We start from the raw sequence: 26805 nt of genomic DNA, 5'->3' as shown, positions 1-26805 counted from the left end.
TCGCAGACTGCTCCTTCCACCTTATAGGCCAGATTTTCAAAGGTGTTTTGGCACCTTGAGGCATTTTCGAAAGCATCTAGACACCTAACGCCCATTGATTTCTGCCCCAGAACTTGGAAGACCCGAAGAGGAGACTGTGCCAAAACATCTACCCAAAGGTTTTACACTATGCCCAGAGCATGCTGGGCCAGGACTTGGGCACTGCTAGCACAATATTCACACTGTCCCTTTTGAAAATTTGAGCTATAATTTGGGGGTGCCTCTGTTTTTGTCCCTCACCCTCGGACAACCAGGTCCCTTTCAGGTGTCTGACATTGGGCACTTCAAATCACCAGTCACTTTCAAAGTGTTGGCCTTGATCAACACGGCGTGTGGAAGAGGAACTCGCTCTCCCATCTCTGTGTTTTTATGTAAAAGCCTCCAGCCACCTGGGATAGAAGATGCAGCAAAAACTGCCCTGGAAGTGGCCCCTGGTTAACTTCTTCATTCCAAGTAAACAAGCTCCCCTGTGCGGATGTAAGTAATGAAGTGCAGTGTTTGCAGCTGGCATGGATGTTCACAGGCATGGAAAAGCACAGCCGCACATCGGCACAAACAGCCCTGGCTCCTCTGCCGGGAAAACGCAGTTCGGCTTTGACTCGGAACCAAACCGACTGCAGGGAGTGAGCCCTTCCCGGGATGAGGGTTCCAGGGACAGGTGCATGCCGCCTTGTGGAAAGGAGCACGCAGGCTGTCTCGGGGGAGAGGATGGAGCCATGACTGTCGCAGCACGGGCAGCCTCTCCAGTGCTCAGCAGCTAGAATGAGGGGGTGCAGGCAGCCGGGAGTGCCGGCTTTAACCCATTCACGAGGCGGCTGCTCACGCTCTGATTAACAGGGCTTCTTCCAGGCTGGCAGGGGCACACGAACTAGAGGGGAAACATATGTCACACTTGGGGAAGTGACAATGGAAGAAGGCTACAGACAGTAACCCTTTCCATGCCGCGCCTTGCCAGGCTGCCAGCCAGATGGGCACTGAGGAGACAGACAGTGAAGCTGAGTCCCCAGACAGGCAGCAGCCAGGGCCTCCTGCAGCACCATCAATGTCACACTGTGCAGCAGCGACACGGCGAGGGAAGGACCAACTTGTGCTGGTGACAGAGACAAGCTTTCGTGGCTCTGTGCAGTGTCTTTCACCAGCAGAACTTGATCCAATCAAAGCTATTCCCTCACATGCCTTGTCTCTCAAATAGCCTGGGACCAACACGGCTGTGACTACGCTGCAAACTGTGCAGCAGCCTGTGGTTCTCCCCACGGGCACCGCATGCAGCCGAGGGGTTTAGGAGTCTCTGTGGAGCTTCTTATTGCTCTGCCTGGGGCACACCGCTGACCGCAGGAACAGTGCCAGTGTGTCGCTACCCAATACACCTGCTGAGACATCAGGAACCTTCACTGTCTCACCAAGCAGCCAGGGAGGGAGGGAAGAGAGAAAGGAGAAACCTCCCTGCCCCTAGCAGCCAGATGGGGGGAGAAAGAGAGAGTCACTTGTTCAGTGTTCGAAGAAAGCGACTCATTCTGTAATTCTTTACCAGTTTCACATGACCCCACTCCCACCTCTGCTGCCCGGCACAGATGCCAGGACTAGGCAGCCATCCAGGAGAGGAGGGAGAGATCCTAACCTGGATCAAAGGGGAACAATCTTACCTTCAATGCTAGACTATATTAACATAGGATAAAATATAAAAACTCAACAATCTGGGAAATCCCCACTCAACAACTTTCGTTACAAGTTGTCAGAGGCTGAAAGGTGTTAACACTTACAGCTAACGCCCAGCTGCATAGTTTTAAACCTCCCTATCTCACATATACAAGTCTGGAGGTGCTAAGTAAGGAACCCACCAGTCAATATCCCACTTTCAGTTACTGACTATTACCAATCTAATCCCAACACCCCTTCAGCCTTAGCTCCGTGCCTGGGTTTGGTAGTTTAACGGAGCAATGGTGTTGGCCGCACAGACGCGAATACGTGTGCTGGCTGTAAAATGCATACTGTAGGTTTTTAAAAATAGGGTCTCAGAACCCGACTCTTCTCCCAATCACATCAGTGGCAAAAATCTCAATGACATCAGTAGAAGCAGGAGCAGGCCCTTGGCATTCAATATTTACATGAGTTTCATTACCCAGAGATGTGCCACTAGAGGGGAAGGCAATTCCTGCCGGAGTGAAATTGGAGTATTTAATTTGATCTCCACATTACTCCATTTGGATTGTATCATGTCCCAGGTGTGATAACATAAGTACTGGGTCACAATGGATTGTGTCTCATCAACATGTTACACTGACAATGTATTCATGGCAGTGTTAAGGTGCATCTGCATTTTATCCTGTGGAAATTTCCATCACCAAAAACTTTGCTGGCTTAGAACTAAATCCCTGAAAAACCAAGGATCTGTCCAGTTTTGGGAGTCTTCCTTTTAACCATCACAGACTGCATTAACTGCTCTCCTCAGGAAGATCCCTTGCAATTCCACTGGATACAAACACACAGTGCACATACCAAACTCCTGGAATGCAGGCACAAAGCCTGGCCTCCTAGCCCAGCAGCTGTACCATGTCTCTGCTGTGGGTGCACCTGCACTGCTTAGGGATCCGAGGGGTCATATGCACACGGGGAAGGTTGGGGTCAGAGTTAGGGATCTGCATTAGAGCGTGGCTGTGTTTGCTGGAGGAATAGATAGTGCATCCCTTTCAACCTTAACCATCTTCTAAGCAAGAATTAGGTGTGGGGGTTTTAACGACTCTCCTGTCTCCCAGCTTCAAAGGGAAGGGGCTCAATCTCTTCTCTAATGGCCTGGAGATTCTCAGAAACCCTAAGAGCAGCCAGAAAGGAACCAATCCACAGGAAGAAGGCAGCACACATGGAACATAAACCAAAGCTCTTTCTATACCAACCCAACTGTGTGCCTGGAAGGGCCGGGGGTGGGGGGTATTGGGTGAGTGGGCTGGGCCAGGACAGCTCTACTTAGGAGCAGTGCAGAGGACTTCCCCTGGGTGAGCAAGATTTGCAACGAGGCACCTGACAGTAGCCCTCACTCACAGGAGAGCGAGTGCTTCAGGCCTCACCACGGACATTCTGCTCTATCTTAGGGCATGCTCCTTTGCTGGACGAGCTGGGACAAATGGAGTCCCCTTTCCAAACGGCTGCCCAGCTTGCCAGAGCAACAACAGGCATATACGAGCTCTTCTCTGGATCAGAGATCAATACACCAGAGCTCCCCTACCCTACCAACTCCCTGCCCTGGCCTAGTGGCCCCTCACACTCAAGTGACTCGGCAGAGAAAGGAACATGTGCTGGACTCTGTATAAACAGCACTCTTCGTTCAAAGGCCAGTGCCTCCCTTTCTCTCCTAGCCATGACGGTCAACTCTTCCTTACAAGGAAAAATACCAGAAGACTGTAACATTTCCTTATTACTACATCAAATTACAAGGGAGAATAAATCACTGAGCAGAAATTATTAATAAACAGAAGAATTAACAATCACACAGGAAGCAGCTAACTTCAGAGTTCAGTGCTGGAGTTCAGGGCATAGCCTGGCACCTCAGCATTGGAATACGTGTGAGTGGAGTCCATAGAGATAGCTTTAGCATTTATTTTACTTAGCACTAGCGCAAAGCACTTCCAAACCTGTCTCCTGTAAGACACTGGCTGCAGTAGTTAGCATAAGGCTTGAGGCCTATGAACTTTGGCACAGATAAATGGACCAACAGTTATCCCTGTGTTTTGGGGGCCTGGGAACAGAGTGTTTTAGGGGGAAGTCTGTCCATAACGACACCAGCCAGCCACAGCAACATGAGCTAACACCAGCTTTTGGATATTTTAGGATAGGAACATCTGCAGTTGTCTGACCACAAGAGTGCCATGGCAACAAATTGACGTATATGGTAATAAGTTGAGATCATTAATATACCAGCCTATAGGAGAAGGGCTCCCCAATGTTAGTAGGGTGAGAAAATACAAATAAGGAAGAGAGGAGAACCCCCTACTGAATACGCATTTGGCATAGTGGCGTCAGCGTAACATATTCTAAAAGTTGTATCCCAGCCAGTATGCAGGAGGAGAGAGAGGTGTAGCGTTTGGGAGGTGCCAGAGGGATGGCTACTGGTGATGACGAGGAAGGTGGTGGTGATGAGGAAGATAACGGGTAACACTCTGCAAGGGGTGGTGTGAGTATAGGGATGTTCAGATGTACGTTCTGTATTATCTCTATCTACCTGGCAGGGTTACAGGGTTTGTGACTTTGCTAAATGTATTAACAAACTATTGTAAATACAGTAGGGTAACTGTGCACATCAGGGTTCCCAACTGAACAGTAATTTTAATCATACTGGGCCTGATCTTGGGACAAGAACCTGTCAACCCTCAGAGTGATAACTGGGAATTCTTAAGTATCAATATAATTAATACATAATCTATAGATCACACTACAAGAGGTGGGAAGTTTCAGAGTGGAAGTATGGCAAACGCACCGTTTCATTTGGGTTTTTTTAAACAAGGGATTTACTTTCTTGACAGCCACTTTGAGGACCAAATCCAAGGCAGAGGCCTGAGGTCCATACACAAATAATTAGCATACACAATGCATCTGCGATTGTGCAGACAGCTACTGCAACCGGCAAACTAACTAGACACCTGCACTTATATTTGTCATTGTGCACATGCCTTTACAGGTGTGTTATTCTGAGCACATGTGTATGTGTTCAGAACCTGGACCTCTACCCCATGACTCATGGAACATGGTCTGAAAGACTCCTGCATTCTGCTGGCAAGTCGCACGTCGGGATTGCTCAGATCCCGCTCTTGGACCAGTGGTTCATTCACCGGCTGCGTAGCCAGAGAGCAGTCTGCACTCTGGACATGTCTTGCTTTCTGATTGCTCTTAGTGTGTAGGTAGTTACCTGATTGCTGCACTCACTTCACCTCTACTACAATACATCTCCACGGCCCTCTTACTGTTCCCTGGTATGAACACTGATCCCAGGAGCCAGAGCTCCCTTTCCCACGGAAACCCCTTTCTACGCTTAGGCTGCAGCCACTTCACCCACCCGCCACCTCGCCTGCACAAGGCCAGCAGCGTGCTGAACCTGCCTGACACCCAGCGAGTACAGCTGCAGCTAAATTAGCGCAAGCTGAGCTTCCGTGTCTTGGGCAGCGAGTCCTTCAGGGCCAGGGATGCACCCACCAGCACTTCTGCCAGCACCCCTTCACTTTCTGGGGGGCTCCCATGAGGAGGCCGCTGCCCCTGGGAGGCCCAGGAGAGGCAGAGACACCCCACTGCTGGCAGGTGTCAGGGCCTGGGGAAGTGACCACGCAGCTAGGGCACAGTGTGGGGCAGGGGGAACTGGGCACCAGGGCAGGAGGGAAGCTCTGAGAAGTGGCCTGGCGCCACTGGCAGGGTCCCGCTGGGGGAGTAGGAGCAGGCACATGGAGCAGTCGGAGCAGGGCGCACAAGATGCACCAGGCAGGCAGGTGGCTCTGTACTTCGGCCAGGGGATGCTGACCCCCATGATACCCGCGATCCTGGCTGCTGCAGCCCCCAGCAGCAGACATACTTGTTGCGGAGGAGGGGTGCTGCCCAGCTTGCCCCCTGCAGGGGAGCCGCACCAGGAGGAGGTGAGAGCTGGGCCCAATCCTGGACCCCCTTGCGCAAGGGATGAGGTGCTCTTCCCCTCCAGGGGATTCCAGCCCCGATCCAGGCCAGAGCAGAGCGATCTGGGTTCAGGTGGCCCGCAGCCTCACTGTACAGGAGTGATGGATCGGGCGGGGCAGAATTTTAACACACCCACTCCCCGCATTGAGAGAGCGATGGGAATGGAACTCCGTACACTCCTCTGAAAGGTCTCGGTGCAACAGAAGGCAGGAAAGCAGGAGTAGCTGCTTCACCTTGAAACCTCCTGGCTACTCTTGGTTTAAGTCACACCTTGTTGTTTCTTTCAATGAAATCTGTATTCAATGTGTATTTTAAATTTAAAGACACATGTTCCCCTCTTTTCTCCATGAAACCTGGGATCCCCAACCCCACTCCAGTCAGCCAGGCAGAGCCGAGTAACCTGAGAGATTTGCACTCTCACCCACGCTTTGAACTTTTGACCAGCTAGCACTTGGTGGAGATAGTCACCGAAACCTGTGAGCAATCACATGGAAGCCTGAGTAGGGAGAGCTGTGTTGCTGCAGCACATTTACAACAAACAGATCCTGTGAGAGGGACATTGAGAGCCCCAGTTTCACAAATAGACACAGAAATTGGCAACAAAGAGCATGCAGTTGCTATACACCTCCAGAGATCTGTGCCTGCAAGTGGCTGATTGCATCGCAGCCGGCAAACATCCCTCCTGTGAGCAGTTACACAGTCTGCACAGATCTCACAAGCACGACTCAAACACCCATCTTCGAAAAATTGCTCCTTACATTTATTCCACATTCAGTGCAGTTTGGAGGCATGTCTCCAAGCCTTTCCACTGCTGCTAAGGCTTTTCGGGCACAATGCAAGACACCAAAATCACGGCAAAAAATGAAGTAAAATGATGCAAAACCAAAAGTAAACAAACCTTTACAAACTCTCTGAGAGCAGCAGGATGGCCAATTTGCACCTCCAGGGTAGCTAGAGGTGCAGTTTCCCTCCAGACAGACACACTTACGCTAGCTCTCATTGAGTGGGCACACTAAAAACACAAGTGTAGTCACGATGGCGGGAGTGGCAGGAGGGGCTAGCCACCTGAGTACGTACCTAAGGTCTCAGATAGGGTCCTAGCTGGGATGGCTGCCCCCCACCCTGCTCTTGTGCCACCACGGCTATGCTGCTGTCTTTAGCGCTTTAGTTCGATCAGAGCTAGTACAGGTATGTCTACCTGAGCTGGAAATTACACCTCCAGCTCCAGTGTAGACACACCCACAACATTCTTGGCAGGGGAGGGGGAGAGGTACTGTTTACACACACACACACACACACACACACACACACACACACACACAGGCTCATATATATCTCAAGAATGGCTTGGCCTAAAAACTTCAAGTCTGAAGCTGAATTCAACAGTCTAGGTCAGGAGGAGGTCTAGTGCACAAGGATGTTGCTGGTAAGATTAGGTGTAAAATTTATGGCTGTGCCAGGAGTTCACAAACAGGACAGCTATGCGGCTCGGGTTCACATGGATCGTGCACTCTGCTGAGTCACTCGGGGCCAAATTCCATGAGTGAAGCACCTGATTTGAATACTTTGTGGTCTTGTGTTTCATGGAATGTAGGTTGTCTTTTGATAGACCTAAATACGTAATCTCCACATCAGAAGAGACAATCATCTGTTGTTACCTCTTGAAAAGATACTCATACAAAAACTAACAAAATTCTCCAAAAAACAACTTTGCTAAGACAGAATCAAGGCTGTAAATAGACATCAGTTAAATGAAAACATTATAAAAATTTTGTAGTTATTAAAAAATGGAAAGCCCAAAAATCTATAGCTAAAGTTTCACAAATCACCTTAACTCTGACCCCATACCAATGCTCATCCTCTGCCTATCTACTATTAACCCATTATACCCAATCTGACAGGGCTTTGGAGCTGTGCTCCGGCTTTGCTCCAGCTCCAGGCAAAAACCTGCAGCTCCACTGCTCTGGAGCTATTCCGCGCTTCAGCTCCGGGCTCCGCTCCAAAGCCCTGCCCAATCACCATTCCTCATCCACACTTCTAGTATGGACTACTACAAACCTTTAATTATCACACATAGAGCAAAACCAGCAAGTACCGAGAGAGATTGCCACAATATGTCGGTTATGGTTACCTCAGGCTGGAAATACCATCATCTATAGCACACTGTAAATACAAATCTACAAATCCACCCACTTCTGGACAGAGAGGCCACTGCCCTGGACACCCCTACTTCACCTCTGCCACCATGGATAGCAAAGAACACAAACACGTCACCTTTCACCCCTCCCCATGCCTAGACACAACATTGTCTAATAGCCACTTTGTGTCTGAGCCTAATGTGCTTCGTCCACAACCCAAAATATACACAGGCCAGAACTCTCCATGTTGCTGCACTCTCTGAATGTGATGCAAACAGAGAACACAAGTCAGGGAGGCAGTGGGCAGACACATGGGGTCAGAATTAAGATTGTTCGTGGAAATATATCTGTGAATTTCCTACATTTCAAACACCTTTTTAAAAATATATGACGGCAGCGTTCTAAGAATGTTATATTTACCTACCACCTTAGCTCACTCAGAATAAAGTTTTCTACCTGGAAAAATCATGCCTTCTTGTATGACTGCACTCAGAGAGAGAAGGTCTATGCTGCAAGCACATGTACACTCTGTCTCTTTAATGGCAAGAGGCTGGTTCTGAGCAGGGAGGCAGCGCTGTTCCTTAGTGGTCAGGCTCCCTGGTGTGTGGGCTGACATGATTAGAAATTGCAGAGAGCTGATTCAGCCTTATTTTTGCCTTGGTGCATATCATTATGGAGACGCTGTGGTCTTGGATGCCTATGGAAAATTTTCAAAGCTAACTGAAAAAACATGGGGCTGGCACAGGAGCAGCACAGTGTGCTGGAGAGAGGGTTCGGGAGTGTCCTCTTGGAGCTCAAAAGGTGTGGAAGCTGGAGGCACACAGCAGGAGAAATTACTCCAAGAGCAGCCACCTGTTAAAAACAACAGAGCAGCCTCTTCAAAGCAGCTACCTGAAATTTTAACACCTAGGTCAACTCCATGGCCACAGCAGGGAACTTACAGTCCCTGACCCAGAGCCACAAGCCAAGGGGGCTGCCCAAGAGAATCCTGGCCCCACTTGAAAGGTACCAGAAGAGTCAGGTGCTTGGCCTTACTATCTAGACAAGAGGCTGTACAAAGAGCCGCTCCCAGAAGAGTCAATCTCATTGTGGTTCCTGCCGTCTCCGCCAGGCGAGGGTTGCCCCTACAGGTCCTGGTTTCCCTCTCAGCTGTGGTGACATGGAGGGTGCCCACACAGCAGATCTGGGTACAAAAAGAGGAATGCCATTTTCCAACTGGCTAAAATCCATGTCAGTGTCTGGCCCCCCAGCGAGGAGCCGTAACTGAGAGCTCAGTATGTGATGAAACGCACTGCTGGTCGCTGCGTGGCAGTGCCCAATCCACAGAAGATGTGTGTCTGTCAGCCCCAGCTAGCGGGACCCGGCTCCTCAGTTCAAACTGTAGCAGCTCACACCCTTAGCTCTGGAGTCCCTGAGGTCACCCCAGATGGTGGTGCTGTTGGTGTCATTAGGCATAACCCTAGGTAACTCGGGAGGGTGGAAGACCACAAGTGTTGATGAAGCATTTCTGCACTAGGCCTAAATGGCGGCAGGGTTACCTTGAAGGGTGGTCCCCCAAAATTGGTCAGATATCTGCTGGGGGTGGTTCAGTAGGGGAAAAAAATACCTTGGGTACCCCCTTGTCGCAAAACTGTACCATTGAATCCCAGTATGCATTAAGGGACGACCCCTGGAAGCCGCAGGCCAACTCAACACATCTCCCTTCCCCTATTAGGCTGCGGCCAGTGGCCCCCGGGTTGGTGTGCTATCGACAGTTCAAGTCTAGCAATCACACCTGGCCCGCTGGAAATAGCACCTGTCAGTATTATTTATCCCCTGACAGTGAAGCTTCCATCCCTGTCTATGTTAACGGCAAATCCGACTCTACCGCCCGGTTCGGACCGTTTAGTGACACCCAAACAAGTAGGTGGAGTAGCGGTTATAATGGCTTGGTAGGGAATGGCCAATCCTTTTACATTTGCGGTACCTCTGCCTATAAGTGGCTACCGCATCGGTGGTATGGAAGCTGCTATCTAGGATATCTTGCCCCTCCCCTTTGTGTCCTCCCTAAACTGTCCCCTGGCCGCCCCAGACAGCGTAGATCTTTGTATGCCATCCCAGAGCCCATTACAGAAGGAGACAAGTTGGGTATGATCCTCCTCCCATCCTATGGGGTGGGACGGCTGGCACAATTTTATCGTAGGCTCTCTATGTTTCTCACTAAGTTCTCCAATGAAACCTTAGCCATAGAGAAAAGCCTTAACTCAGAGCTTTACCAGCTCCGGTTGCTGTCCCTGCAAAACAGACAGGCCTTAGATTATGTTTTAGCCTCCCAGGGTAGGGTGTGTCCCCTTATTGGGAGTGAATGTTGTACTTATGTCCCGGAAAACTCAGAGGACATTAACAAGCACGTCCTGTCGGCCAAATAGGCTTTCAAGCAGTGGAAGGCCCAGGAAAGGAAACCCACGGTTTTCAATTCCCTTTGGAGTTGGTTGCCCAACCTGGGAGGACTGGGGGGGTGGCCTTGTGCGTCTCCTCCTCACAGGTGTGGTACTGTGCCTGGTCACTCTCCTCCTGATTGCTTATTTTAAAATGCTCCTCTGTAAGCTTTGTGCCCCCCGTCCCCGAAAAGTCCCGACATACCCTCTCATTGATAACCCCAGCTTCATAACACTCAATCGTATCTTGTCCACAGAATATGAAAAAAACTCAGCCAAAAGCTTGTTGAGTATTCTCAAAGGAGGGAGTTGTTGGTGTCATTAGGCATAAGCCTAGGTAACTCGGGAAGGTGGAAGACCACGAGTGTCGATGAAGCCTTCCTGCACTAGGCCTAAATGAACCAAACTCTTTCCATGTTTAAACTCTAATCGACCTCAAAAGCCAGATGCAGAAATTGAAATGTGTAACTGCCAGTTATCAGGTGCAACAGGCTGCATACCAGTGCCAAGTGGTAATAATGAGGCCTGCATACTTCTGGATGAAAGGCAAAATAACAAATCAAAGGAAAGGGACAAAATAATAATTCCAAGAGAAGTTACTAACAAGATGGACTTATAGCCGTCAAGATGATTTAATTGCTTAAATGTAATTGCTTGCTACTTGCTTAAAGTAAACTATTATAGGAGGAAGGGGGGAGGGTTGAAGAAAAAAGCCTAGCTGCAAAAAGAATAAAAAGGGAAAACTGCTTGTCTCAGTGTGCTTGATCTGAGACGTGCCAGTCTCCTTGCACCGCTTTGAGATCTCAAATAAGCTTTGATTGCTTCTCCACCCTGGTGTGTTCGTTGGCGCGAAGCACACCGGGCAACCAACCCCGCTGTTGCTTTCCTTGGGCACTCTGTGCCGGCAACAGCATCACAATGACACAGGCAGTTTTTGTATCGCTTGATAATCAAGAAATGGCTCCGTGGGACATCTGCTGTATTTGTAAGGATGGAATAAGAGCGAAACAGCCAGGTCCTGAGCAGTTCTACCATGGCAGAGAGGACATCTGGCCCCCCAGTCCACTGGCTGGTATAGGACGTGTCCTGGTACTGGAGGAGAATTAAAACTGCTGGCGCAAGCAATGAGGGGCCAAAGCAGTAGAGAATGACTAATGCAAACCTAACAGAGCCCCAACCCTGGGCAGGGAAACAGCTCTGAGACAACAACCCTTCGCTCAGAACTCAAAGGGGAACATTTCTGAGGTTCCAAAGAGTCTGGTTAATTTTTATTTCTGCACAGCCCTGACCTAGGGAGAAGCGGCACAAGAACGGTTCTGCCAGCAGCGCTGCCAGCCCACACAGGAACAGCCCTGGGCTGGTTCGTGATTTTGTTCTACCCTCCAGCACCCACTTGTTTAAGCAAGTTCAGCCCTGCGGTTAAACTGAACCCCAGCCTTCTTGCCCCATCCCCTTCTGCCCGCTCTCAGCATTCGCAGTTATCTGAGCATTCATGGCCATGGCCAGCCCTTCTGTGCTCCGTGAGTCCAGGCTGAGCAGGTTTCCTGGCAGTGCTGACTGATTCAGCAGCTTTCCCTCTTGAGAGCAGCAGACAGCACTCTGAACTCTGTCTCTGCACAAAGGACACCTCTGAGAAGGCTGCCAGCTCCCAGCTGTGAGGCTATGGCCGAGGGTGGCTTGGAGGACCGAAAGCACTTACATGATATTAAACTCACTGTCACTTTTCTTTGGGCCTTGGAACGAATACAGGTCACAGCTGTAAAACCAGAATCCTCCCTGCTTCAACCCTCGTCTGTCCACTGCCGCTCACCGGCCCTTGTGACTGCCATTTGAGCCAGTCTAGCTCACTGCCCCCGCTCTGGGCATCCCTCCCCCGCATGTTGCAGTTGGAAAAGGGGGCTACTTCATGGCACAGGCCTGAGCAGAGCTGCCCTAGTTGGTGCCAGCCCAGGCACACTTCTGAGGCATGGCCAGTGACACCACCAGAACTTCACCTTCAGCGGGGTGGAGAGAAGCTGCATGGCCTAGCGCTAGACTCTGCCTACAAAGCACAGCCCATGCTGCAACCCGCGTGGATGGGGCTTCCCTGCTCTGATACCCGAGCGAGCCAGACTGAAGCTAGCTGAGGTATGTCTGCTCACCCTGCAGTTCCACCCCACATCGCAGGGTAACCACCCCCACAGACCCACCACAGCTGGTATAGTCTGGTTGGGGATGGGCATAGTGTAGAACGAGCCAGCTGTCTCGCTTCTGTTTGTTGTGGGCAACAGAAAGTTCATGAAATGCTTGGAGATCCTGGGGGGGCCGAGTTACAGAAGTGCCAAGTGCTTTTCGTTGGGGTACTCTAGTTAAGGGTGCACGTGGGGCCAAGCTCTCGTTGGGACTCAATGGAGTCACACCAGCAGAGCATCTGGCCCCACTGTGTAGAAGCAAAAAATTGCTCCCTGACTAACCCTAGTGTATCAGCCAGATTAGCAGAGACAGTCTCTCAGATTGCCCAGAAAAATGTCCCTGGATGGACCAGGAAAATCCCAAATTTCAAGCCACCTACTTTCAGGTATCCAGGGAGGAGACTGACTGGCAAAAGACTTCAGCTCTGTCTACAATCTCAGCCCCTTTCCTTGCTTCCCACTCACTGCCCAGGGACTTAGTGCTCACCCACCTGCTTCCAGTTAACATTTTTGGAGGCAAACCAGAGCGCATGCATAGGTCAGAACCCCGGGAGAAGCTGTGCAGCTGGAATCAGTTGAGAAAGGAGGCAGGGCCGGGATACGTCTGAGGCACAAGGATGCTGACCCGAGCGAACCAAGCCAGACAATGGATTGGTCTTTTTGTGAAATGCTCCAAGTCAGGGTTCCAAGTGGCCTGCAAAACAAATCACAGCTGGAAAAGGAAACGGGAACGAAGCTGGAATCCAGGCTCCCAGGCTTGTCAGAGGAAAGAACCCCCAGAAAGCTGAGGAATCGGAGAGACCCGAGCTGGGAAACCCGCAGCTCACCCCGCTGTCGATGCTGGATGGCTCCCAAGAGTGCTGTCGAGCACAGCTGGAGCACTCCGGCCACCCAGCTGCTCAGCTGTATGACTCAGGCCCTTGCTCAGGGGACCTGCTCTTCAGCAAGAGCCAGAATGCCCCCCACCTCTCCCACCTCCCCAGCCTTTAAGGGCCAGTGGAACAAAGATACAGAGAAGAGAATTTAAAAAACAACCCCACCTTCTTTGCTTAACAATGTTCTGTCTGCAGCCACATCAGCTCAGGCTGCAATCAGCTAAGCAGGGATGTGTTGCACCAGAGCATGGCTAGGAGAGCCTGGAACACTGCAGGTGAGGAAAGGCAGGTCCTGACCCTCGCCTCCCTGCCACCTCCCCCCATGCCATCATCACTGCTCAGTGAGGAGCAGAGCTGCACAAAGGCTAGGTACCATCCCAACCCCAAAACCTGAGAGCCAGACATGTTTATTTAGTGAACTCATAGTGCTGGAGCCGTCACGTCTTGCCTTGGTATCTCAGCAACGGAAACAGCCAAGGAAATGAGCATGTGCCGAGCTAGGACATCTGAATTCCTTTCAGTTTGGCCCAGACACCTGAACTGGCTTTCCTGCAATGAAGCGAACAGGGCCCTGCCACGCTCGAGTGAGGTTACCTGCACCCAGCCACACTGAGCAATGGGAAGCCAGTACTTTCTGCTGCTTAACCCCTGTGAGGCTGCAAAGGAATCAAACGAAGTCCCCAAGTCTCTGAACACAGGAGCAAACCTTGCCAGCTTCCCTTTGGAGTTTACCTGCTGGAATTTTTAATTTATTAAAGAAGCCTGCTGGGTCTCATCTGAGCCCCAGCAAACTACAGCGAAGCCCTCTCTGCAGATCCGTGTTCTCAGTACTGCCCTCTAATCAGCAGGTTGAGTAAACAGTTCAGGTTGGGGAAGAGGGGCTTCCTCTGATCTCTCTCCCTAGACACAAGGCAGCTCATCCCAGCCTCATCCAGAATCTTTAGGAGAAAAGGAAACAAACCCAGGCCAAAGGAAAGAGAGAAAAACAAGCAAGCGAGCGAGAGGTTTGAGGAAGGAATTTCACAGGCCTGGCGAGAAAGGAGTTCTCGCATTTCTCTTTGGTTAAAAAGATCAACTTCCAGCAACTGTGCAGAGGAGCACATTCCACAGGATGATGTGTGGTTCCGGAGGCTCCGGAGAGAGGAGGAACCAAGCCACAGAAAGGGCTGAGCAAAGCTAAAAAGAGTTTAGAGACAATGCAGTTTGGGGCAGGGGGTGGGGGAGGGAAAGCCCTTCAGATCCAAAGAAGAGGGCAAGGAAGCATTTGGAGCCAAAGAGAACAGCTCTCCTGTTCACACAGGCCAAGTCTGCAGGGCCACAGTACTCCACGGATCTGAGTCGCCTTTGGGCTCGCTGATTAGCAGAGCTGAAGGGGAGGGCGAGTTTAGCTGTGCCTGAGAAAAGGCCCCTCCCTCCCTCCTCACAGCTGAGGCAGTTGCTGCTCTGCACTCGTAGCTGTAGGGCTGATGGGACACAGCAATGGAAACGGTGGAGTTTAGTTTATTGTTAGTGGATTGAGAATCCGCAAGAGAACGGCTCCTCCCTCCTACAGAACCCTTAGCAAAGACATTACAAAATCTCCCTCTACTCCCCCTCCGCAAGGTCTCCAGCCCTTCCCTAACTGCTGTGATGTTAGACATACCAACTCCACTGCCCGTCTACCCACTCGACAGAAACCAATTCTCAGTTACGTCATTTGTGCGCTAAGGTGAAAGCACGTGGCTGAGAGTTAGGACTCCTGGCCTCTATTTCCAGCCCTGCCACTGAGTCATTGCACAACGCTGGGCAAATCACCTCTGTGCCTCCAAACAATACAGCAGAGATAGAAAAGGCACAAGGAAGTGTCGGAGAAGTAGTGGAAGGCCTGGCAAGACTCAATGTGAAGACAGATTTAAATGGTTAGGACCACTACTTAAGGGAGGAGAAAAATATGAGAGAGAGAGATAGTGCACTGTATAATGAATGTAAATCGGGGGTTCCTAGTAACCCTTTCTGAGCATACAAGAACAAGGGCGACAAAATAAAATAAAACAGGAATCGTTCTTTTACACAACACAATTAGTCAGTGGAACTCTCTGCCACAAGCTATTGCTCAGGCAAAGAGTTTAGTAAGTAAGATTCAGAAAAGGACTGGACACACATATGAATAATAATAATAATACCCACAGTTCCACTAGCTAGGATTAAAAAGGTATCAGAGATATCAGCCTCCATGGTTCAGGACAGAAATCAAAGACTAGATACCCAGGGTTAGGGAGAGATTGCCTTGAAGGCCAGTCATTGTCCGATTGTCCTTTATAGAGGCACAAAACGGAGGGGATGAGGTTACACCATCTGCTGAAGCAACTGGTACTGGCCACTGCCAGAGTCAAGGTGCCAGGCTGGATGGAAGTTAGAAGTTATTATTAATCAGCCTCATGCTGCCAGCTTGTCCCTGCTCCTGTGACACCTTGCAGGGTAGGGGTTTTGTGTCTGAGCATGACCAAGTCTGCTGCCAGTTAAGGCAGCCCTACTCGGGCCAATGGCAGAGAGGGGGAGGGGAGAGACGCTCCTCCAACGGGACGCCCCAGGCCCTGATGGATCCCTGGGGACCCACCGGATCTTGGCTGTGACCCCTCTGCCTGACCCGCCCTTTGAAGGAATGATCTAGTAGGAAACTCCACAAGGCTGTCCCCTGCATGGGTCCTCCTAGCTGGGCGACAGCCTGGTCCCTCAGGACTAGCCATTGTTCTACAGGCTACATGGAGGGTTGGTCTCAGGCCAGGGCCTAGCAGACTGGTGCGCAGGCCACAAAAACCTACACAAAACAACTTGTCCCCTTCCCTACAGGGCCCCAGCAGAGAGGCCAAGGCCTGTACTTGTCAGTGGGGCTTGGGGGCGAGGAGAGCACTCTGCTGTCACCCCGGAAGGAGGCAAAAAAAAGAACAAGAGAAGTCCATGAAGGACAGCTCCATCGCTAGCTGTTAGCTAAAATAGCAAGGAGGCAACCTCATGCTCTAGGTGTCCTTAAACTCCAACTGCCAGAAGCTGGGACTGGAGGGCAGGGGATGGATCATTTGATAACTGCCCTGGTCTGTTCATTCCCTCGGAAGCATCTGGCACCGGCCACGGTTGGAAGACAGGATACTGGGCTAAGTAAACCATTGGTCTGACCCAGTCTGACCCTTCTTATGTTCTTCTGTCTCTGAAGCATGCTGGTGGGAGGCAGCATGGGGGGAGCTGGTACTGCCCAGCTGTGCTTCCGTCTCATGGGATGTCAACTCAGCACCTCTCACCAGCACTAAATCCAGCCCGAGGAATGCAGGATGTGTCCAGCTAAGGGAGAGCGTTAGCATTTACACCCAGGGCCGGGCCTCAGCTCTGCTCAGCGACTCAGAAATCAATAGGGTATGCGGCTATCCGCCAGCTGAGCCTCTGCCCTGGCTTTCAAACTAAACACTGGGGAGATGCTAAACCATTTGCCATTGGCCGACTGACCGAGAGAGGCTTCTCTGGGGGTAGGGCCAGAACCCAGGGGGATCCCGGGCTGGCTCTTTCATTCTCGTGGCTGTTCTGGCAGAAGGAGGAGGAGAAGACAGGTCACAACTCCAGGATGTTTGCGCTCCCCACTAAAACTTGACGTTAGCTCTCTAGCAGTCTGCCCTTCTTGTGCCAGTCCACCTCCGCTCTACCCGGGGTTGATAGGCTGGCAGGGCCTGCTCGGGTGAAGCAGGGACTCGGGCAGCTGAGCGCAACGTCAAACTCTCCCGCTTGTTGGACAGGCAGACCAGGCTAATTGATTCAGAGCACAAACACCACTAATCTCCATTGTCTCATCTCTCCCACCCCAGTCACTGTGACTCTCTCCTTTGGCCAGTTACGGGTTCTCCTTCAGTACAGCATGACTGGCCTCTCCACTTCGCAGAGGACGTAGGAGTTCTCTCACAACAGAGCAGTCAGGCCACTAACATGAGCCTCTCGCCAGTGACTGCAGGGTCAACCTTTCCCAGTGCCCAGCAGTTCAGTCTGCTGGCTCAGACGCAAGGCAGTGTGAGAGTCTCCTCCCAGGCGTCTGGATTGAGTGGGTCTCCTGAAACCTTCAGACACCTGCAGTCCTTCACTGCCAGCTCACCTGGCCATAACACTTAATCTCTCCTATAGCTCTGAGATGTGCCAGGCAGTCACAACTGCAATCAGTGAAGACAAGACACCTCTCATCGCCCTGCTGGGAGAGTCCCTAAAGCTTTAATGGTTCTCACAATGTCTCTGCCGTTATTCAAGTCAGTTGAGTTTTACAGATCACTCAGATTTGTGATCCTCGGAAACAGCTTGGTTTAAAACTAACATCTTCCAAAACCACCAGATCAGTATTCCCAGATCTTCCCTCTCACTGGGACCTGGGTGATGGGATTTTTTTAATGGTCATTATTTTTTTCAGGCACCAAATCTAGTCTGTTCATGCTGCTGTAGGGGAGGATGAGTCCAGGAGGAAAGTTGCTGGATAAGTACTAGGCTACTCTGACGTCCATTATTAAACTTTGGCTTTCAGGGGTTTAGAACTTGACATATTTACACCCTATGCCCCAGAGGCTCAGGGTTACACAGAACAATTGTCCATGTTGTCTAACTGCAAGCCAGATTCCAGCCCCTGCTATGGCCCCTTTATGCTGCTTTGGTAGCTTACAGGGGCCAAAAAGGGGGCAAATCATCCCATAGGGGAGCTGCCCCTCCTGTGGGCAGGGGAGGAGGTTCTCAGCATGCCAGGAGTGGGAAGAGATGTGACCGGAACACTCTGTGCTCTGGCTAGCCTGAGCTTTCACTGGAATTTCAAACACAAAACAAACAACATTACAGCTTAAAATCTCTCTTTTAGTACTTAGAACAGGGAGCTGAACGGATTTCCCAGCTCACTGGATTTTCATCTTTGAATACCTGGGTTCAAATCTCAGCAAGACACACATGAAGATTAATATGATGGCCTCAGCCAAGTCCTGAGTTTAACCTCCGCTACCTGTTGGAAATTATTTTCCTAATACGTTTATAAGGTTTCACAGCACTCAGTTTCCTTTATTTGTGCCAAAGGGCCACTTGGTGCTGGTTGCATCCCAAACACCAATATAACCATATACACTCTTGTATTTTATACACTAGCAGCAACACAGTTATAAACATTGGCCAAAAATCTTGCAACAAGTTCAGGCCCAGGAGACACCTTCCTATCATGGCACGGCTCCTGAGGGGTAAGGAAAAGCTCTGCCCAAGAGCCCTAGAAACCCTTGCTCTTCACACTCAATAGCAAACAACGGATGTCGTTGCCGATTAATGGACTTCAGTGAAAGACAAAAAAGGGAGTTTTTGGGCTAAACCCTGAACCTGATGCCCAGTTAACCCTGTTTTCTATATTTCTATTACTTCAGCCCAGATGTTCAATCAGGTAACACTGGTATTTCCAGGGTCACTACGAATACAACACAAACAACTCTTCTCTCTCATGATCTTATTGGTTTGGTCCATGCTTTGAGCACACGGCTCATGCTAAGATCCAAAATCAGTCTAAAACCAGCGATCACCCAGGTCTAACGTGGGCCTAGGTTCCTACACTCTGACACTGACTCCCTCCGAGACTAGTCATCTCCACTCTGCCTCAGTGCATCTGGGGGTGAAATGGAGAGCGCAGTCAGAGCCTAGTTCCCAGGGCCCTCCAGCGGAGGTCTCAGTGCATGTCCGTAAAGCATTTGAAGCTGAAATGCGATATCATCACTCCCCACATTTATCTCTATCAGAAAGCACCAGTCACACTCTGTTAACAGAGTCTGATCAGACCAGGCCCTTCACTGTAATACCAGGGGTGCTGCAGGCCAGGACCGAGCCGTGGGGGAGACCCAAGCGTGGAGCTGAAGGAGAAACACAAGTGAGAATTGTGGTGAAGACGGTGGCAGAGCCCATGGGGAAGAAAGCCTGCACTGCACCTTCGCCAGATCTAGCCAGTAGCATCAGCATTGTGATCCCCAGAATGCGAAGTGACGCACACTAAGATCTGGGGTGAGCCGGGCAATGCAGAACTGAACTGAAATGCCACATTTAACCCAGAGTGCAGCCCCAAGGTGGCTCAGAGTCCTGCCCCACAGCCACCTTGGAGACTGAGCAGAACAAGCAGGTTCTGTCCATCTATGTAGGGAGATCCCAGCAGCTATTTCCCATTCTCAGAATGAGCGGATGAAATGGTTTGTGCCTATTTTGTTTTCAATTAAAAACGGTATGTAAATGTATATGCAGATTTGGATCTCAGGCTTCTGGCGAACTGCCAGCGCAGGCCTCACTATTGCAAAGAGCAGGCACCGCGGATGCCTCCATATTGCAGCCCATCTAGCATGTAAAATCCCTTGCTGGTCAGACTGGCTCCGGTGGGCATCCCCCAGCAGGGAGCCTCAGCCCGGGCCCTCATGGCTTTGGCAAGGCTAAGCAGAACCCTCGATGGGATCGGGATGGCAAAGGGGACATGTAAACTTTCCTCAGCATTAAGAGTTTCCGAGTGGAAACTTCCTTCGCCGTGGTCCATCATTTGGTCACTCTGCCTTTGTTACCTGATTCAGGCATGGCCCAGCTGAGCCCCACATACCCTGCATTTTGGACACTTCTGGCCCTTTCCAGGGCACCTGGAGGGGAGCCCCCAGAGAACCCTCCGTGGCACCTCCCAGCACTGAACCTAGATGCACTGTGCAGAAATAAAAACAAACAGCAAATGCCATTTGGTAGCAGAATGGCCATGTTACAAGCCCAGCAGCACCTCTGGGGTGAGGGAATGGGGTCTGTATTTCAGCCATGGGGAAAGCACACACAGTCTTATTGGCAATGTTCGCCACATTCATACACAGGTCTGCTCTGGTACTTACCCTCCAAGACCACCTCCTTGCCAGTCTTCTTCAGTGCCTGCACTGCCTCATCGTGCGTCGCCTCTGAAAGGTCAGCCCCATTGACGGAGAGGATAGCGTCTCCTACATACAGCGCCTCTGTCTGATCTGCAGCCAGCCCCTTAAAGATCTTGGAAATCAAGATAGGCATTTTATTCTCTCGGCCGCCTGAAAAGAAAAGGAAAAAGGAAGTGGTTAGTATATAACTATTTATATACAGAAGGCGGAAAGTACTACTTAGATAGCATCCTGCTTAAACAAATCTGAGTTCCAATATATCAAGATTTAACTCATTTTCCCCAGTAATGCATCAGATTCGCAACCACTGGTGTCATTTTTGGGTAGAAAATCATTTTCACTACTTTTATCATTGTGCAGAGGAGCATGAATCAGAGGAGGTAAGCATCTGACCCCACTTCCGCCCAGAGATCCTAGCAACTGTCCTTTTCTTGCTTGAATCTCAGAAAATACATTCCGCCACATAGCTCATGGAAGAGAGATGTCCAGATACTGGCCCCCTTCTTGGAAATATGAGATTCCTCAATTTCGGTTTCAGCCAGTTGCTACATGTATGATTGATAGAGATGGCTCTTAGTCTTAGCTCCGTGCAGCAGCAGCAGGACAGAGCAGCTCCTGCCACATGGATGAAGCATCTGTTAGTCTCCCAGCAGTGATACTTGCTGCTTATTCCACCCCAGTCCAGGCCTGAGACTGAGAGTTTCTAGAGGCTCTTCTGACTAGACATCAATAAAGTGAAATGCAAAAGAAAGGAAGCACAGATCTGCTCCCTACACGGCTATCTCACGTCCGGCTCTCATCAGAGTCTCTTTAGTGGAAATGCCACTGCTACCATGTCTGTGGATGACACCGAAATACGAAGTTTAACAAATACACAGGTGGCCTGGGTCAAACTGGGAAATGACCAAGAAAATTTAGAGTACAGACGGCTGCAGGCATCAAAGAGCGACCCTGCTGGACTGCAAGAGACTGCGTCTTGCAAATAGCTCTCAATCCCTAAGAGCCATGGGCTGAGTTCTTCCACCGTGAACAAAAGCCCAGCAGGAGCTGGAGGGGAAGAGAGGTTAAGGCCCTAGCCTGATACTTGGGACCCTGGATTCAATTCCCGACTCTGCAACAGGCTGTGTGACCTTGGTCAAGTCACCTAGTTTATCTCTGAGCCTCAGCTCCCCACCTGTACAATGGGGATAACAGTACCTCACAATGGGGTTGGGAGGGGAAATACATTTCAGTTTGTGAGGCACTCCAGCCCTGCAATAAAGGAGGCTAATACAGAGGGAGGCGGGGATTGGAAAGGGGCATTTCTGTGTTTGTTTGGTAAAACTTTTAAGGCACTCAAATCAACAGGATTAACTCAAAGTCAATAGGAGTTAGGTACCTACCTAGCTTTGAGAATGTGGGCCTGGGCTCCTCTGGTGAGAAGTGTGGCAACAGTACCTAGCCAGATGGAGTAATAGTCTCCAGCTCTCCACTCTCGAGCTGGAAGGAGAGGGGCTCAGGAAGCGTCACTGTCTTAGGAAGTAGTCTACAGCACGAAAAAATGTGAGAACCACTGGGATAAACCTAGGTGTGCGCTTCCGGGGAGGTTGCTGGAGTTCCACTTGTTTCCTCGGAGAAATGGAAGCCACCTAGAGATTCCTGTCAGTGTTCATTCTTTTGGTAGGAAAGTCTGACGTTCAAATATGACATTTATTGCATTTGAATGGAAAAGTGTCACTTTGTAGTGCCTTCCCGCCATGCCTTCTCCACCCTCCGAGGTGCTAATGGTCACCTTCACATCTGCATGACCAGCTGCACCGGTTTATGGCTCCCAGTTTGGATTTTTATTACTTTGCTAATGCACGTGTCATTGCAAAAATGAAGCGTTAACTGAATGGAGTAACATTTCTCCTAGGAAGGAGCACCTTAGTGCTAATGAGGGCTGGGTGAGAATTTTTAGACAGAAATTTTTTTGCTGGAAAGTGCCTATTCCTCGATACCGAATTGATTTTCGGATACCCTCAGTTTCAACAAAAAGGTTTCTCAGGTCCAGGATGGAAGAGAGCCAGTGAAACCCACCCCAGAATAGCCAAAGAGCTAAAATTCATTCTAAAATTCAGACAAGACACAGAAAAGGGAGCAGAGAAACGGTGGGACTGGAATAGAGGAAGGGAGGACAAAGGTTACAAAAACAAGGCCATGTTGATGCTCAAGATTTACAAAAATGCACATCTTGAAGGTTTTAGTGGCTTTTTATTACGATTATTAACTATCCCTAACTCTTAAATAGCACTTATATATTTCATCAGTAGATTGAAGGCAAAAGGGGAGTCCCGTAACTGGGCAACATAAAGGGATCAGAGCACGTTTCTGTGCAATACATGGTCTTTGCATGGTATGCTCCAGAAAGAAGCCCCTCCAGCAGTGGGGAAAGCATGAAGAAGAAGGCACAGAAGAATCAATTAGATCAGCCTAGACGCTCTAAACAGATGCTGGTTATGCTCCCGCTCCAGCAGACACATTTTCCAAAGAGCTCATCTCCCATCTGGCAGCCAAATGAACTCTTGAGTATCTGGAGCTAGATGTCCACATTTTTTGCCACTGGTAGCATGAATAGGAACATTTCGGCAAGGACTCAGCCGAGACAGAACAGGGGCAGAGCTCTAGACTTCACTGAACCAGACTGAGCTCTGTTAGTTTTGTGACTATATCGAAAGAAGTTCTGTTTTTGCTTTGCTGTACGGATTTTATTGAACAAGGGCTTGTGGGATGCCTGGATAAAGAGTCCTCCCTCAAGAGACTGAACTCACAATGTGGGCCCAGTTCCATATTTCTATAATGAGGAATCTCCTCAGCATCCCCCCGCACCACCAACATTAAAGATCTGTAATTGGAAAAGATCAATATACGGTAACAGCTCTCTAAGGCTGGCGTCATCTCAACTGCAAAACAGAGAGAGGGAGAGGGGGATGTGGATTAAGAGCAAAACAGATACAAAAGAATCCGATTATTATTAGATGTACAGGCCACTTAAATTAAAGACTTCTCTAAAGAAAGAAATAGGGGGAATGGTGCATTTGGGCCAGTTGCTAGCTTTTCTCTGCTTTATTCAGCTCCCAGATGTGCCCTGTCCTTTCCTCTTCCCCAGCCCACGTAAATTCTAGAGGCAAGAACATCAACTCTTTAACATTTGAAAGAGACCGACTTGGCTCCTGCGTTGGCTTTAATTCGGTGGAAATGTGAACCACACCCAGTATGTATTAATGGGCCAAAGCCAGCCTGGCAATAGACCAGTTTTCCAACATCTCCTCCTGTCAACCCTCTCTGAGTTCACTCAGATTCCCCACAAGGTGCATTATCTCTGTCTTGGATTTTGAAGGTCAAAGCTGTCTGTCTGCCAGGTGTGGCTTGTGAAGCATCAATTGTTAAAATAAACAACTGGGCCCTACAGCTGCAAGAAAATTATACCTTCACAGCCCCGTTCATTTTGTGCTAAAACTGTCTATTCCTCAGAGCTTCTTCCAGCCACTGTGCTGACTTCCTCTGAGCAAAAAAGTTGCACAAATGAGGTCGTTTGAGTTGTGCTGATCATGAGGATAGCAGTGCGTTTACAGTACAGCCTTCACTGAGATTAATTCAATAAGTGCGGTGGACTGCAGATTTTTATTTAGATATATTTTGATAAGACTGATGGTATTTTGGAACAAAACTCTGTTGCAGGCTGCAGGCTAATGTGCAGGAATGCCAATAAAAGAACAGGAAAACACCCTTTCACATCAGTGACAGGACGATACAAATGCAATGCCAGTGCCTAGCCTGTGGGCAAATGCAAACAACCATCAGAATTCACAATTAAAAGACACCGAATATGACGTGAACTGAATTATGTGGGACATAAGGGGAGAACAATTCTCAGCTCTTTTTACGCTTTCATGGAATAATTTATTATAGAATAACTCCCTCCCCTCCCCATCCAGTTTAACCTTTCTGTTCAATACCACCCAACCCTGCTTAGACACATTAGACCCACTCACTTTTTCTCAAAAACAACGAGGAGTCCGATGGCACCTTAAAGACTAACATTTATTCGGGCATAAGCTTTCATGGGTAAAAAACCCCACTTCTTCAGAGGCATCACTTTTTCTGTATGCTCAGGCTAACCTAGGGTTAGGTAGGCACAGTGCAAGTGATGGGCAATTTCAGGTTCACAAACTGATCTCACGTGAAGAACAGGAGTACTTGTGGCACCTTAGAGACTAACACATTTATTTGAGCATAAGCTTTTGTGAGCTAAAACCCACTTCATCGGATGCATGCAGTGGAAAATACAGTAGGAAGATATTGCATTCTAGATTTACAGTATGCACACACAGCACATGTAAACCTGCCAGCATACAACTCACATAAAAAAGCACTTTAAAGAAACCATGGCTCCAATCCTGCAAAGGTTTATGCACATGTTTAACTTCATGCACTGTGAGTAATCCACTTGGCTTCCATGGTGTTGCTCACCACATGGACATTGAGTATGTATGTAAGTCTTTGCAGGAGCAGTGCCAAGTTATATTTGTATGTAAAGGTAACATTTTAACTGGGAGCTGATGCAACCTGTGTAACTGATATAACAGACCTAAAAATACACTGCTAGAAGACTGCAACTTTCAACCACTGCATATGACAGGGCTCTGTAAAATCATGACATTTGGAGTTTAGAAATTAAGGAGCAGAACCTGTCACTCTTGTCACTCCTCTGCATGGGTTACATTCCTAAGGCCTAACCCTGAAAACACACACGTGAGCGACTTCACTCTGCTCCTCCGGGCAAGTGCAGGATGGGGGCCTCCGGTGGATTCGCTTGTCCATTTCCAACTTCCCCAACAGGCACAAGCGGCAGTGACAGGTTGCTTCCCGGCAGCTCAGCCGGAGCCGTGCTAAGCGCCCCTCCAGCTCAGGGCGAGCGGGAGATGGGGGCCTGGGGCTGTGGCCACCCCCAGGGCATCCTCCCCAACCGCTTTAGCAAACACGGAGTTGGCACCCGGCCGCGCGCAGAAGTTGGTCAGGCACCAGCCAACTCCCCGAGGTGCCACAGGGCACCGGCCGCCTCCAGCTGCGCCTCGGCGCTGGGCGCTGCAAGGTGCCCACCAGGGAGAGCCCGGCAGTGCCGTCGCTGGGACCCTCGAGCCAAGCGGCAGGTTCAGCCCACGGGGCACGGACCCTGCTCTCCGGAGCAACGTGGACAGGGGGGCGAGCGCCCGAGGCCAGCAGCGGGGCGAGCCCTCGCCCTCTGCCGCGCCCCTTACCTTTGATGCTGATCCCGAGCCCCCCCACGTCCTGCTTCACGATCCGCACCGTGCGCTTCACGTTGGTGAGCGACTCGGGCACCTGGGCGCACGGCTCCCCGCCGTTCAGCTGCGCCGGGGCAGGCGGCGGCTCCTCTGCCCCCGCGCCCTTGCCGGGGCTCACGGTCAGGAAGTCTTCGGCCAGAGTGACCAGGACTCGCAGCCACTGCTCGCCCGGGGCTCGCAGCTCCAGCAGCCCGCTCTTCGGGGCTCTCCTGCCGGCCGCCATCTTCAGCGCATTCCTGGGATAGCTGCTGCTGCGCCGCCTCCCGCCTGCCAGGGGCCGGGGCGCACGGCGCGGAGCGGGGGCACCGGGCACTGAGCCACCCCCAGGGCGCCGCCCCCGGGCCCTCCCCCGGGAGGGACAGCGGGCTGCCGGGCACAGGGGCAGCGAGCCGCCGCCCCGCCCAGGGAGCCGCCCCCCGACACGCCTCTCCTCTCCCCGGGGCGCACGGGGCTGCGGCGGACACATGGGCACCACCCAGACCTTTCCCTCGGAGCCGCCTCTCAGCGCCCGCGGGCATCAAGGCAGGGACCTGCCCAGGAGCCGGGCGCAGGGATGGGGGCGCCAGCTGCGGAGTCGGGCCGGAACCTCGGCTGCGGGCCAGGAGCAGCCTTCCGTTCGCGGCAGAAGGGGCAGAGCTCCTAGCCGGGCCAGTGCCTGCCGGTCCCAGGCTGGGGCGCCCTGCAGACTTTGGAGATCTCTTTCCCGGTCAGGAACAGCGGGGTTCATCCCTGATCCACGGCAAGAGGCCCAGTTACTTCTCTTTCCCCAGCACATCAGATACACTTGCCCCCATCTTCCCTCTCCCCATCTTCCCTTCCCATCAGCATGTGGCCACTAGGGCTAGATGAAGAAATACCCAGCCCAGCTTGTCCAAATGTTGCAAATCAATTAAGCAGGCAAAGGATTGCCAGCTCTTCAGGGAGAGGGGTGGTCAGAGTAGGGGACTAGGCATTAGGATTCCGAGGACCTCATGCCAGTTCTGCCTCTAGCTCCCAGTCCAGCCTTGGGCCAGTCACTTCAATACAGATCCTTAAAAATATGTAGGAAACACTATCCACTCCCACTGATTTCAGGGGACCTTAGGTGCTGTTGTCATAATTGGGCCAGCAAATTTACCTTAATTGTAAACTCAAATGAAAAAAGGAAGTGAAAGTTGATGGCAAGTATCAGAGGGGTAGCCGTAGCCGTGTTAGTCTGTATCCACAAAAACAGATTCCTCATTGTTTTTGTGAAAGTTGATGGAGTGTCACAGTAACCTACGGCAATAAATGTCAATGGGAAAA

The 26805-nt window shown here is 50.6% G+C and overlaps 1 protein-coding gene across 1 annotated transcript in view; it reads right to left on the bottom strand.

Moving 5' to 3' along the window:
• Nucleotides 1-25865, bottom strand: part of SNTA1 (syntrophin alpha 1) — a 66750-nt gene extending 40885 nt beyond the window's left edge. The window contains exons 1-2 of the mRNA XM_054045560.1: nt 25477-25865; nt 20162-20347 (exon numbers count right to left, since the gene is read on the bottom strand). Of these exons, the coding sequence (XP_053901535.1) occupies nt 20162-20347; nt 25477-25744 (454 nt within the window). The 5' untranslated portion in view covers nt 25745-25865. The remainder of the gene's footprint in view (nt 1-20161; nt 20348-25476) is intronic.
• Nucleotides 25866-26805: the final 940 nt, after the last annotated feature.

The sequence above is a fragment of the Malaclemys terrapin genome, chromosome 12 (genome assembly GCF_027887155.1).
Source record: "Malaclemys terrapin pileata isolate rMalTer1 chromosome 12, rMalTer1.hap1, whole genome shotgun sequence".
Lineage (NCBI taxonomy): Eukaryota > Metazoa > Chordata > Testudines > Emydidae > Malaclemys > Malaclemys terrapin.
Note: the sequence above shows the minus strand (reverse complement) of the source record. Positions and strands in the feature narration are given on the sequence as shown.